This window comes from Anolis sagrei, chromosome 6 (genome assembly GCF_037176765.1).
Source record: "Anolis sagrei isolate rAnoSag1 chromosome 6, rAnoSag1.mat, whole genome shotgun sequence".
Taxonomy (NCBI): Eukaryota; Metazoa; Chordata; class Lepidosauria; order Squamata; family Dactyloidae; genus Anolis; species Anolis sagrei.
Window position 1 is genome coordinate 72,290,119 of NC_090026.1, and position 14,111 is coordinate 72,304,229.

At 39.5% G+C, this 14,111-nt stretch overlaps 1 protein-coding gene across 7 annotated transcripts in view; it reads left to right on the forward strand.

Annotated features, from left to right (window-relative positions):
• Nucleotides 1–14,111, forward strand: part of PDE1C (phosphodiesterase 1C) — a 389,107-nt gene that overhangs the window by 197,581 nt on the left and 177,415 nt on the right. Inside the window, exons 1-2 of one of the 7 annotated variants that reach the window (XM_067470188.1) lie at nucleotides 6,758–6,919; nucleotides 7,433–7,633. The exons of 5 other annotated variants lie outside the window; for them this stretch is intronic. In XM_067470188.1, the coding sequence (XP_067326289.1) occupies nucleotides 7,533–7,633 (101 nt within the window). In that variant the 5' untranslated portion in view covers nucleotides 6,758–6,919; nucleotides 7,433–7,532. Of the gene's footprint in view, nucleotides 1–6,757; nucleotides 7,634–14,111 lie in introns of those variants that run through there. One more of the 7 variants, XM_060781646.2, reaches the window with a different exon arrangement.

Sequence of the window (14,111 nt, forward strand, 5' to 3'; positions counted from 1 at the left end):
ACCTAGTTCAAATCTTTGCTCAGCCTCAGAGGAAGGCAAAGGCAAACCCCCTCTGAACAAATCATGACAAGAAAATCCCGTTATAGCTTTGCCATAATCAGTAATGACTTGAAGGCGCACATCAAATTGATCGTTTAAACTCTTTTGGTCTTGTATTATGAATTCTTACTAAAACAAAATTGAATATTACTTCCCTGTTGTATGATGTTGGGATAATTCATATCACATAAAACTGTACTGCTTCCATTCCAATTATCTTATTTGGCTTTCTGCTGATGGATATTTTTCTCCTAATAATATGGTTCTATCTGTCCTAGCTGGTTCATTATGTATGCTTCAGATATTTAGAGCCTGTATTGGTCTGTCATTACAGAATCAATTTTGTTCTTTCTATAAATACCCTAAAGGCACCAGATCCTGATTGACTGTGGAAGCCAAGCAGGGCTTCTATTTGGATGGGAGACCAGCAATGAACACCCCCTTATTCAATACCTATGGCCAGGCCCATAGCCAGGATTTTGTTTTTTTGGGGGGGGGGGGCTGAGTTTGGTTCGGGGGGGGGGGCTGAGTCTGAGTGAAAGAGGGTCTACCCTAGCAAACTTTTTGTATCATTACCCCGATACTCCCATGCATATGGGATATATTGAGTATAGTGATCAGATCATGATATGAATAAACATAGCAGTTTAAATAATGCACCAGTAAGGCCTTTTTGTGGACCACCATCAGAATTTCGGGGGGGGGGCTGAAGCCCCCAAGCCCCCCCCCCCCGGCTACATGCCTTCCTGTGGCTTCAGTTAGCCATGCTTAAAAGAATATTTCCCCCTGAAAGATTTTATATGTGGGCCTAAGTCCTCCAGTGTGAGTCTGTGGTATGTCTCTGGTCCCAGTAAAATCAAAATATTGGGTTTACTACTATCCACAATTTTGGGTATCCCTGAAAAGTCATGGAATGTATCCCCATTATTGTATTTCAGAGAAAGGAAAGGATCTGAAATAACTGTGAAGTTCATGGGGTCACTATATGTTATCAGGTGGTTTGAAAACATACATGTACACATGTTTAATGAAAGATACTTTCAAAACTATTCAATATAACGAGGCTCGTTCTCTAGTTAGGGGGTTCTAGATTGGCTAATAGGTTTCAATGCTGCAAAATAGTTAATAAATAAATGGAAATGAAGTTGACAGAAAAAAATATTGTTTTTTAATATAGCAAACAGCCTTATATAAAAGGATAACTCTTTTTATTGCAAAGTAGGTAAGTCCTAGAATGTTATCACATTAGCATTTTAAAGCGGGTGCTCTTGCTTTGCTATTGTGAGGCTGCCTTCTACGGAATTCTGGGAAATGTAGTTTAGGGAAGTTGAGGACCTCTCTAACTGAGGACTCCAAAGGCCCTGCCCTAAACTATATTTCCCAGAATTCTGCAGGAGGGAGCCACATGATAGCAAAATGGGAGACCGCTTTAAAATGCTAATATGATATAGTTTCTAGTGAGTTAGGAGAACCAGGTGATCAAGCTGAGCCATAGATGAATCAAGGTGCAAGGAATGGAGGATGCAATGATGGTAATGATGATTAGGTAAAGGTAAAGGTAAAGGGAGGAGAGCAATGTCCAATCTCGATAAAATAGTAAAGAGCAGAGACATCACACTGGCAACAAAGATCTGCCTAGTCAAAGCCATGGTATTCCCTGTAGTAACCTACGGATGTGAGAGCTGGACCTTAGGGAAGGCTGAGCGAAGGAAGATCGATGCTTTTGAACTGTGGTGTTGGAGGAAAGTTCTGAGAGTGCCTTGGACTGCGAGAAGATCCAACCAGTCCATCCTCCAGGAAATAAAGCCCGACTACTAATTGGAGGGAAGGATAATAGAGACAAAGTTGAAGTACTTTGGCCACATCATGAGGAGACAGCAAAGCCTAGAGAAGACAATTATGCTGGGGAAAGTAGAAGGTAAAAGGAAGAGGGGCCGACCAAGGGCAAGATGGATGAATGGCATCCTTGAAGTGATTGGACTGACCTTGAAGGAGCTGGGGGTGGTGACGGCCGACAGGGAGCTCTGGCGTAGGCTGGTCCATGAGGTCACGAAGAGTCGGAGACGACTGAACGAATGAACAACAACAACAAAGTTTTCCCCTGATATTAAGTCCAGCCGTGTCTGACTCTGGGGAGTGGTCTCATCTCCATTTCTAAGCTGAAGAGCCGGCATTGTCCATAGACACCTACAAGGTCATGTAGCCAGCATGACTGCATGGAGCACCATTACCTTCCCGCCGAAGCGGTACCTATTGATCTACTCACATTTGCATGTTTTCAAACTGCTAGGTTGGCAGAAGCTGGAGCTGACAGCAGAAGCTCACACCACTCCCCAGATTCGAACCTGTGACCTTTAGCAGCTCAGCGGTTTAACCCACTGTGCAACCAAGGGCTCCATATAATGATAAATAAATATAAATAATATTGATGATTATATTTTATTTATTTATTTATTTATTATTCGAACTTATATGCCGCCACTCCCCTGGGGCTCGGAGTGGCTTACAAGAATGGCTAAAATCTAAAACAATTTAAAAACAATTTAAAACAATTTAAAAACAGCAATATTAAAAATCAAAGGCCTGTAGAAACAGGTACGTCTTACATGCCCTGCGGAAAGCTGGTAAGTCCCACAAGGCACGGACTTCGGGTGGCAGAGTATATAATTATCTACGATTATAATAATGATTATTATTATACTTATTTATATCCATTTTCTCTCTCTACAAAAGAGTCTCAGGGATGATGATGATGATGGTGGTGATGATGAATGATTATTTTGAGTAGTGGCCCTTATAAGAGAGCAGCACTTGCCATGGCTCCATCCTATTAAATATGCAGGGAACAGTTGTATTCTCAGCCAGGGAGTTCTAGTTCCTGGCCAAAACATATATCCAAGGATCCTATAGGATGGAACCATAATTTGATACTTATTTAGCATAAAAGAGCCCTAGGTATTGTTTTGAGAGATAAATAAAAATTGGGGGTCCAGCACGCAAAGCTTGCAATCCAATTACAAGGAAGCAATAAAGTGACCTTGGAATTAGCAGTTCATGATGTTAATTTTAGCAGGTGAGTTAATAAAGCAAAGTGCTATTAGACAAGCACACAAAAAGAAAATCTCTTTGCCTTGCTGAACCTAATGTGAGGATTGCTGCCCACCGGCACTTCCTGTTACTCCTCAGAGGACAATGACATTATTATAAGAGAGCAGCATGATTGTGTGTTTTTATTTGTATATGTATTTTTATTCCACCTTTTAGTGCTTAAAAGATGCCACAAGGGGAGTCACAACATTAAAAGCATCAAGGCAAAACCTAAAAATGGACAACTTTTTCAAAAACTGAGAAATAAGAAACCAGCCAGAGTGCAAAACAGAGGAAACCGCTTTAATTAAAAAGTGCCTAAAGGTGTTGGCAGACAAAAGCCTTTCACTATTCACAATTAAAAAGCACCGTGCAGCTATTCTGCCTTTCTACCTTAATACATTTTATTTGTAAAAGTAAGAACTCAAGAAAGATGGGAGAAACTTGAGAGGTTTATGAATTGAAGATCTCCCAGAAACTTCCATTATCAAAGCAGTGCAATTGCACAGTCACAATCTTGTCTGAAAGAATCCTCAAAGTCTACAATGAGATGACCATCCAAATCTCTTGAGTTGAGGGCTAGAACTGGGATGCCAATAGCAAGCAGGACCCCCTCCCAGTTCCTGCCAAATAAATATCTCTTTCACTAGTGACATGCATAGGAAAGACTTTGATGGTGAACAACACATTGATTCATATAGGAAGAAAGAACTCTTCAATTATTGTGATGCTTCTTGTGTGTTTTTATTACTAAGAATCAAGTGCGAACTCTTTGGATAAAGTGTGGAGGGAGGACATGGAACCATCCAGATGTTCTGACAATACTCCCATCTGGCTGATGGGAAATTTGAAAGCTAGTTACTGTTGGTGAAGTTCCATGGAGGATATATATCTTTCCCTCCATCTCTACTTAAGAATCATTTCCTTCACTTTGCATTAAATTTCCTTCACACTTTACTCCATTTTAACCCATGTCCCCATCCTTCCATTTCAACCATCTTGACATATGGAGGATTTTTTTTTGAATTTTAAAACAGCTTAACTGGGTGCCGATAAGCTGCAGAGCCAAATTCAAGGTGCAGGTTATGACCTATAAAGCTCCGCCTATCTTTGTGATCACATCTCCCTCTATGAACTGGCACGGACTTTAAGATCTTCTGGGGAGGCCCTCCTTTTGCTCCCACCACCGTCCCAAGCACGGTTGATGGGGACGAGAGAGAGGGCCTTCTCAGTGGTGGCCCCCCACCTCTGGAACACCCTTCCTAGAGAAATAAGACAGGCCCCATCCCTCCCTTCCTTTCATAAGACCCTGAAAACCTGGTGGTTGAAACAAACCTTTGAGAACGACTAGTTCTAGCTTAGCCCCAGATACTGTTGAAATTGGCCATATCTTTTTCTACCAATTACCCAGATTACTTTCTTCTATTAGGCCTTGGAAATGTACAGCCATAGACTCTACCTAATTTCCCAGGCCCTCTAAAATTGCACTAGCCCCGGCCCAGCCTTTTAAATTGCCTTGAATAGGCAGGATTATTTTAAATATGTATGTTTTATTGTGGTTTTTAATGCTTATATTGTCTTGTTAATTTTATGTTTATGCTGTTTTTCTTGTATGTATTGATTATGTTATTTGGAAACTGCTCTGAGTCTCCTCGGGGAGATAGAACGGTATATAAATAAAGTTTTGTTGTTGTTGATTGCAATCTTTTAAATACTTATTGTCAAGGTGGATTTATCAAGCTGCATGTTTCTCTTTATGCACATTCCTTACTGTATAAAGGTAGTATTTCTGAATTAGGGCTGTCTTGGAAGTAGAATATATAATGAATTCATACTTGTTCCATATAAGTTTGTGAATCCATCTTAAGAATCTGATCATGAGCAGAAGGGGAAGACTTGTGTACATTAACATACATTAACATAGAAAATAAATGAAAATACCTTTTATAAAATGGAGAGGGGGATACACATTCTGTGACCTAAGCCCAACATGGCAGCACAATATGACTTTCACCGTTCCCCTTCTTTCCTATCTCATCTCTAGCTCTTGGCATCATCCAAAGGCTCTTTAATGTGACACAGAGTCTTACAATTACAGAATCCTGGACTTTACGGTCAAAGGAGAATTGCTGGAAATTCTCAGTGGGAATGCTGCAGTGTCCCATCATACAGTAAACTCCATTATTCTACAGAATGCAGCCTTTGTCATTAAAGTGGAATGATAGTGCTATAATTATATGGTGCATGGGGGCCTCATGAAACAGAACTTCACCACTACCCCATAGTTCTGCTGATGGAAGCAACTCCATCAATAGAACAACTCCATTGGATTCTGACGTATATTTTGGAACCAGTCACCTCTGAGTACTAAATATCAACTGATAAGTGGTTGTATTCCACAAGCCAAATGTCTTGGTGGAGAAACTGTAAACTGTACAGATGGATCCTTGAAACACCTCTTGGATCACAACGACATCACTTCTGCTTTGTGGAGAGAATCATGTTACTGTGTTACTGACATCAAAGAGTCTTGCGGCATCTTAAATACTAATAAATTAATTATAGTGTAAGCTTTTGTGGACAAGTCTGTTTCATCAGATCGACACAGGATAATCCTTTGCTGGCAGATGTGTCACAACTGAGGATTTGTAAAGTATTTAGTAACACTGCAGACTAAAATTGCTAAAATAATCCTACCGAACACAATCTACAGATTTCATAAACCTGTAGAAAAACATGATCACAGGAGGTCACTGAGATCATCCAGTGGAATTCATTACATTAAAACAGACACCATGTGCTGAAATAACTGTTGACAGATACTTGTCTTCTTTACTAAAACCATCCCATAGCTATGATTTTATTTATTTATTTATTTTAAACATTTATATTCCACCCTTCTCACCCCGACGGGCACTTAGGGTGGAGCACAACATATATACGGCAAACATTCAATGTGAGAACATACAATAAATTATAAACATAAATAAACATTAAAACCAGTCATCTCCAATTTTAAAATCAATTGTTTAAGCCATCTCAAATCAACAGAGTAATGATTCCTCTTTCATGGCCCGCCCATTGTCATCTCTATCATGATTGTGTCTATTGGAATTTTTATTTTATTTTATTTTTATTATTACTATTATTATGTTATTATTATTTTAATGTCATTTTGATAATGTTGTTGTTGTCTGATGTATATGCTTTGATTTTATTTCTGTATTATGTTGTCCGGCTTGGCCCCATGTAAGCCGCTCCAAGTCCCCATCGGGGAGATGGTGGCGGGGTAGAAATAAAGATTATTATTATTATTATTATTATTATTATTATTATCATTATGATTATTATTAATTGACTTCTTTTAGTTACACTAATTGGTTATGTTTTATTCTATCAGCAGTTCGCTATCAATTTCAAAAATCAACACAGTCACTAGTTGATTTTTACCTATCAAAGACTAGTTTCAGACTGTGGCTTTTCTCTTTGCTGTTGGCTCCGTCTCATGAAGGCAACACTAGCTATACTCAGACAGATGACTTTTGCAGAGATGCATTAGTGAAATTGCTTCACTCTGTTGCTTGTTCCATTTTAATTGAAGCTGGCTTCTCCCCCTTTTGGGATTATCCTTCCTTTTTCCTATAGTTCTGTGAGCTTTTGCATGAAAGAAAAAGTGTGTATGTGCCTCTGTGTGTGTGTGGGAAACACACACACAGAGAGACTGGCCAGACTTGAATTAAAAGATGACTTTTTCCTCAGTTGTCGGTTTCCTTGCCTGTCAGCAAAGCGGCTGGTAAGTGGAAGAACACGAGAAGGGGAGGGCATTTGTGGGTGTGTGTCACCAAAAGAGAGCGAGGGAGTGAGATTCAGTCCTGGAAGGAATGAGGACTGCCTTTCATAGCAGAGAGCAAGGAAGACGCAGGGTCCAGCAAATAGCAAGGCGTATAATTGGGATCTGTATATCTGCCAATACTTTCGGGCCTCCCATCCAGGCAGCTTAATTGTCAGCAAGGGTTTTCTGCTCCACCCTCCCTCACTGTGGTAAAGATCATTCAAGCTGGTATTACTGCTTGTGTCTTTGGCTTATAAAAATAAAAATAAAAATCTGTGGTTGCATTCAATCTGGAGATCAGCCTGTAATCCCGTCCATCACTCTGAGGAGCATGGCATTCCCCCACGACTACTCTCAGTGCACACCTGGAATTCTTGCCGGTTGCACACGCTCCTTCTAATCAAAGTGTGGAACAAGGGGGGGGGGGCAGGAGTACTGAGAGGCAGGAAAAAATGTTTGCTGGCTTTTGATCAGTGTTGAAAAAAGAACCCCCACAACCAACGTGGATCGTGTGCATGTTTCTGGGGACGCATCCATTTTTTCTAAGCTTTAACCAAGTGAACCACATTGAGCGATGGAGTCTCCGACAAAGGAAATAGAAGAATTTGAGAGCAACTCTTTGAAGTACCTGCAACCGGAACAAATAGAGAAAATATGGCTTCGTCTCAGAGGATTGTAAGTAAAACTTTATTACTTTATCTTCTGTTCCCCACTCTCTCTCTCTCTCCTGTAGCTCCTGTGATATTGTTTTAGACTCCAGTTCTTTTCCCATGTGCTTTTTGATACTATCCAATGTTCTTTATACCTGCTTACTGTATACCTAGTAACTTCCAGTCACTCCGAAGGATAAACCAAGTACAGTATGTTATATCTGGTATGATAAAATTGCATGTTACAGTGGAAAAGGAGTCATTAGGAACAAAATATTTCAATGATGTTTTAATATGCAGTCACGAAGCTAAATGAGTTACATCTCTGTCCTATAAAAACTAGGAATATGCATAGTTCTCTGTATTTGCGGGTACAGTCTGCTCCCCATCTCCCCAAGCTTCCCAGAAACATGCAGAGAAAGACAGTATCGAAATGTATGTTTAATGGCAGGAACTTCAAACATAGATTGCTTCATGTTTATGCTTGTGATTCAGTATGTATTTGTTTAATTCCACTTTTCAAGGGAACATAGTTTGTGCTACTCTGAAAGTAGTGCATGACAGGGGAAAGGTTGAGGTAACAGGAAAAAGTATGATTCAGTAGTTTGGGAAGGTGTTACATGTTTTTTGTTCCATGGCTGCATCTCTTGTTTCTGTCTGATGTGTACACACACATCAGACAGAAGGTTGTGTGTATATATTTGACAAGGAGTTATTAGACATGTTAAATCTCTTTAATGCATGTACAGTATTTGCTTTATTCCATTTCTGATCAATCCTAAAGAGACTGTTAGAATGCTAAGCTGCATCTGTCCAGATGTTCAGAACATAATGTCTCTCCCTCCTCCCTTCGTCTTAATGTAGCAGGTTGTGATTTCTGTAGGAATGGGCTGCCTATGAGAAGAATACATATAAAAGTAACCTGACTCCCACCTTCTCTTTCCAAACACCTTTCAGGAATTCACATGTGAATATCAAGCAGTCATTCAGTCTATGCAGGGGAGAGGATATTTTTTAACTTGGTGTTTGGGCATCGTATTATCGGAAAGCATTGTAATTATTTAAGAACAAGATGAATTGGCATCACTCTGAGGATCATTGCTAGGAGTCTGTTTTGTGAAGAAATGTAATCAACCCAAACAACAGGTGTCTCATATAAGTTCCAAATAGAATAGCTCTTTAGAATGAAAATCCTTGATTTTCAAATATCTAAATATTGTGTTTGAATCTCTAAAGCACGAGGTGCTGTTTTAAAATATTGCTGGTGAGATTGCTATATAATAATAATAATAATAATAATAATAATAATAATAATAACCAGTAAAGGTGGCCCCAGTGGTGATTGTCACACTGGGTACAGTGCCTAAAGACCTTGGCCTACACTTAAATACAATTGGTACTGATAAGATTACCATCTTCCAGCTGCAAAAGGCCACCTTACTGGGATCTGCACGCTTTATTCACTGATATCACACAGTCCTAGACACTTGGGAAGTGTCCGACGTGCGATCCAATACAACAGCTGTGGACTAATCTTGTTGTGTGTCAAATAATAATAATAATAATAATAATAATCATCATCATCATCATCATCATCATCATCATCATCAACATCAACATCAACATCAACATCTACACTGTTGTCATGGCCAAGTTCTGATCTGATTCTGCCTGGACTGAAGATGAGGTAGGTATATCCAAGGGTCCAGCTTCTATCATACTTAATAATTTATCACAGAATGATAAGCACTCTGAATTCCTTTTGATTCTGCATTAATAGTTCTCTGGGTAGCTTCAGAACTGAAAAACAGACTTCCAAAATTGTAACTTTTACTGTGAAGTGTTACAATCTCTTTCTACAAGATGTTTTGTATTTTAGATCCTGATGTTTTCAAGTATTTCAGTTGGGGACATAACTGTTTACAAACAGGGAGTGCCATGTACCGGCTGAGCTCTGGGGTATACGTATTTCATAGTTGATCTCTCAATTTCCTTTCCCCTTTTTAATCTCCCACATGTAAGCAAAAACATTCTGTCATTTTAAAACAAATAGCTGCACTTACATAAAGACGTAGTGCAAAAGTTCAAGCAGCATTTTCCCGAAAAGTACACAGCCCTGTCCAAATATATTTAATATATCCGTCCATTGGCACATAATTTCACATAATATTATTCCTCTGGAGAGTGGTTCTTTGGGAAGGGAAACAAAAACACATTGGCAAAAGAATATTAGCTTAACAGTAGTAGTAGGAATGGCCCTTATTACACAAATCAGATCTCTATGTAAAGTGTTTATATTCATATGGAAAGGATGGCTACTGTATGAATAATTTTTTTTATTTGGGCTACCAGAAGAACTCAGCATTTTGCCTCAAGCTGATGTATTCTATGCTTTTTAGTCATGGAAAAAAGCGCACAGAGAATCTCAAATATTCAACACCCGCTAAAAAGGCAGTGGTCAGGATGTAAAGGTTGCACACACGCAGTGGTGTTTTCTTTTACATATATAAAATTATTTTACATATATAAAATTATTTTTATTGATTAAACTCAAAGGGCTGGAGCTGCAAAGCAACTCTGGCAACTCTGCTCTTGCAAACAGGTGTGCTTTTTTACTATCCCATGGGCTTGCATCCAGTATGTCTGATGCTCTCTGCTGTTTGCATCCCTGTTGCGGGATTCGTCCTTCCAATTGTAGACTTCTAGGACAATTGTTTGACTCTTCCCTGCAGGATTGGCAACTTGCCATCAATAAGGGTTGGTGGGTGGCACTGCACAATTAGTTTTGCCCCTATAGTTGTGGATTTCTAAATGCTATGCAGCCATCCTTTGGAAACTGGCTTTCAGAGCAGGCATTCATAATGGGGTTATTTTAGAGGTGGGGTGATTGCTGCCCTCCCAATGCAGTTGGTCTGTCCCTCCCATCATAAAAACATAGGAAATTTTCTTATCCTGAATCAGACCATAGGTCCATCTAGCCCAGTGTTGTAAACACATTATCATTACATTTGAAAATAATGTGTAACTGCTTTTGAGGAACATTTTAGAATTGACAACAGATTGGCATAAAGCTTGAAATTTGCTCAAAATCTGCTCTTTCTCGCAGCCAGGTAAGTACAATGCCTCTATGTCAGGCATGTAGTGGGGGGGGGGGGGCTTGGGGGGCTTCAGCCCCCCCCCCCGAAATTCTGATGGTGGTTCGCGAAAAGGCCTTACTGGTGCATTATTTAAACTGTTATGTTTATTCATATCATGATCCGATCACCATACTCAATATATCACATATGCATGGGGGTATTGGGGTAATGATACAAAAGGTTTGCTAGGCTAGACCCTCTTTCACTCAGACTCAGCCCCCCCGAAACTCACCCTCCCAACCCCCCTGAAAAAAATTCAGCCCCCCCCCCCTCCCCGAAACGAAATCCTGGCTACGGGCCTGCTCTATGTTATATAGGTATTACTTCAAAGCAGGCAGCTTACCAAGTAATTGGAATTGATTGAGCATCACTTGATCACAGGTTGACTGTAATCAGTGTCTAATTGCAAAATTGCATGCCTGGAAGGAACATTTGACGTTTTTCATCCCAGCTCCCCTAAAGGCATAGAAATGGACTGCTCTGTCCCAAGCCATTTCTGTACAACATCATTTGGCTATCAAACCTCTCATCATCATTACTGGACACAAACTGAGTGCAGGAAGCAAAAGCAGTGCCATAGCCAATTGTGCCTGAAGGACAAAGAGCAAACTGAGCTAGGCACTCCCAGATGACTCAAGCAACAGGCCATTTAAAGGCGTGAGCAAGCATAGCTCCTCTTTTTCTACCACATTTCCCCAGTGAAGAACCACTGGTGGGCAATGTTTGTTTATTTTCCAAATGTGTAAATTATCATTCTCTTAATGGGCTCTGGGTAGATACATTAAATTTGCTGTGACTCAGAAATGAAGTTCTGCTTCATTCTGGAAATTAATTTAGCTCAGAGGCATCTATGTTAATAAGGTAGATTGTCTCTTGCATCTCTCTGTGTGTATAGTTGAGGGATACTGAGTATGAGTAGGTTGGTGAAAAGAATCTGTTGTATTAGGAACTAAGAAAACTGTCATACACAAGATCAGACCATTGATTCATCTAGTTCAGAATTTGCTCCACAAAGGACAAGAAACTGTGGTCTGAGAGCCATATATACCCCTGTATTTTAAAGACCACATGCCCCTTTGAGACCATGTAGAAGACCCATTGCTGCAGGAACAAAAGACAAAAATAATAATTTCCAATTTTGCCCTAAAATAGAGGGGAGAGGGGCTGTTGTGCCACACCATAAGTCTGAATGTCTGAGCTCTGGACCTTTCTCACTCTTTGACTGAACTAATTCACACAGGTATCTTTCTTAGCCCTACCTATGGAAGAGATGTTGGGTATCCCTTCAGGGGTATAGATATGGGGGGGGGGGGGAGATTGTCTCTCTCCCAAATATGTATTCTCCCTCAAATCAGATTTTCCTCCAGTCTTCAAATTTTTGCCATTGCCTAGAATGGACTTAGAACTTGTATTTTCTGTGCTTGCAGTTGCTTTGCAGTTTTGGTCCTAAGTTGACCGTATTTTCGAATTGCCAACTGAATTTTGAAGTGACTGAAATGCTGTTTGGAAACTAAGAGAAACGTTTGGATGTAGGAGGTGGTTTTGTCCCCACGATCGAATAGTGACACCCTGGTTCCATTCTAAAATAAACTATTTGCAGTTTTAAGCCTCCTTTCTCAGCTCCTTCCCAAGTTATAGAGAGCAATGGTTGCTTTTATGAGAACTAGATAGGCTTTTGGTTCATACATTGCCTATTTTTTCTTTAACTTTACACAGTAAGTATGAAGATAATGCTTCAACTCTGATGGCTGATAGGTATAATATTACTATAATAAGAGACTGTTCCAACCTGGAAATTAACATAATGTTATGAAATTTCAGCAGTGCCAGAACAAAAGTGACTTGTGTGAATTCTATTACACAACTTAGGTTGCAAGGTATCTTATGCTGCAAAGCATCCATCCAGCATAGAGATCTATATAATCATGATGTATCTATACTTTACCCCTCCTCTAAATGCATATTCATTCTATTTCTGTGTGCAACAAGAACATTTGACGGCATAATGAAATGGTTTTGAAACACCTCTGGGTTCTTAAGTATTATCACCTCAGCCTATCTTTTTATAGTTCAAGAGGTGTTTTACAGTTTGATACTGATCAAATGGTTACTTTGCCCATGGGTATTTCCAAAGTGCAAAAAAAGGGAGAAACCAAGTGTCCAGTCCAGAATCAGCCAAATACGAGAATGCCAAGCAATGAGGTTGTGTCCAGAATTTACGAGCCATAGTTCAGGAGCACCCCAAATTTCAAAAGTTGCATGACAGACAAGATTCCAAGGTACAGAAGTTGCAGCCAGCAATCAGGCATCGTAGCTGATGGTTGAGATTTTAACTGATATAAAATCTACCATTATCTAATAGTCTTGCTTTTCTGGTCTCCTGCAAAATACTCTGATTTTTCAAAAAAAAATTGGTGACTGGTTGAAGATGAGCTTATATAGTGTATACCCCATTGTTCATGAAGTCCAAATTTCAGTTAGAAGGAAAAAACCAATGTCAGCATCTGGCTGATACAAAAACACAAAATAAAAAATGTACCCCACTAAATAAATAATACAAACATATATAAAATGCAGGAAAAAAGTCACTGAGAAACAAAACCAGTATTGACCTGTCAACAAAGACCTCTAGAGAAGTGTGTAGGGTTAGATGGGTGTAAAAACAACAACAACAATAACATCAACAACAACTTTATCCTTATATCCCACCACCATCTCCCCAAAGGGACTCAGGGCAGCTTACATGGGGACCAAGCCCAGCAAAAATCAGAAATAAGATATAGCATAATTAAAATCTATTGCATTTCAATAATTAAAACAATAAAACGGAGCATCATAAAAACATAAGAACATCAATAACCATCAACCGGTAGCTGAGAACAGTCCAGAAGGGCATTCTAGGTTTTATACTTGTTAAAATCTGACCCATCAGCTAAGCACCAGCAGGTGGTAGAGCCACATGGTTTCAATCTTTAAAAGCCTTACTGCTATTTAGGTACCTAACATGACATTTCCAAATCTAAAAGTGGTGCCATCCATCTCAAGATGTCACCTCTTGACTGTAAGGAGCACCTTAGCCTGTCTAGTGACTCTACAAAATGACATTATTTGACTTACTTTCTCTCCAAGGGCAGATGAACATTTTTCCTGAGATGAACATTACAAAAATTGAGCACCCTTCCAAAAGAAAGCTGTTAAAATAAAATTTCAACTTAAACAAGATTACAAAATATAATAAAATGTCCACTGCTGCAGAGTATAATTTCAAGGCGAAGTAATGTTTCACACTTGGAATTCATCCCTGAGTTTTTCATCACTGGGTCGCTCAGTACTTGATCATTTGTGGCCATGAGTGCAAACTAATTT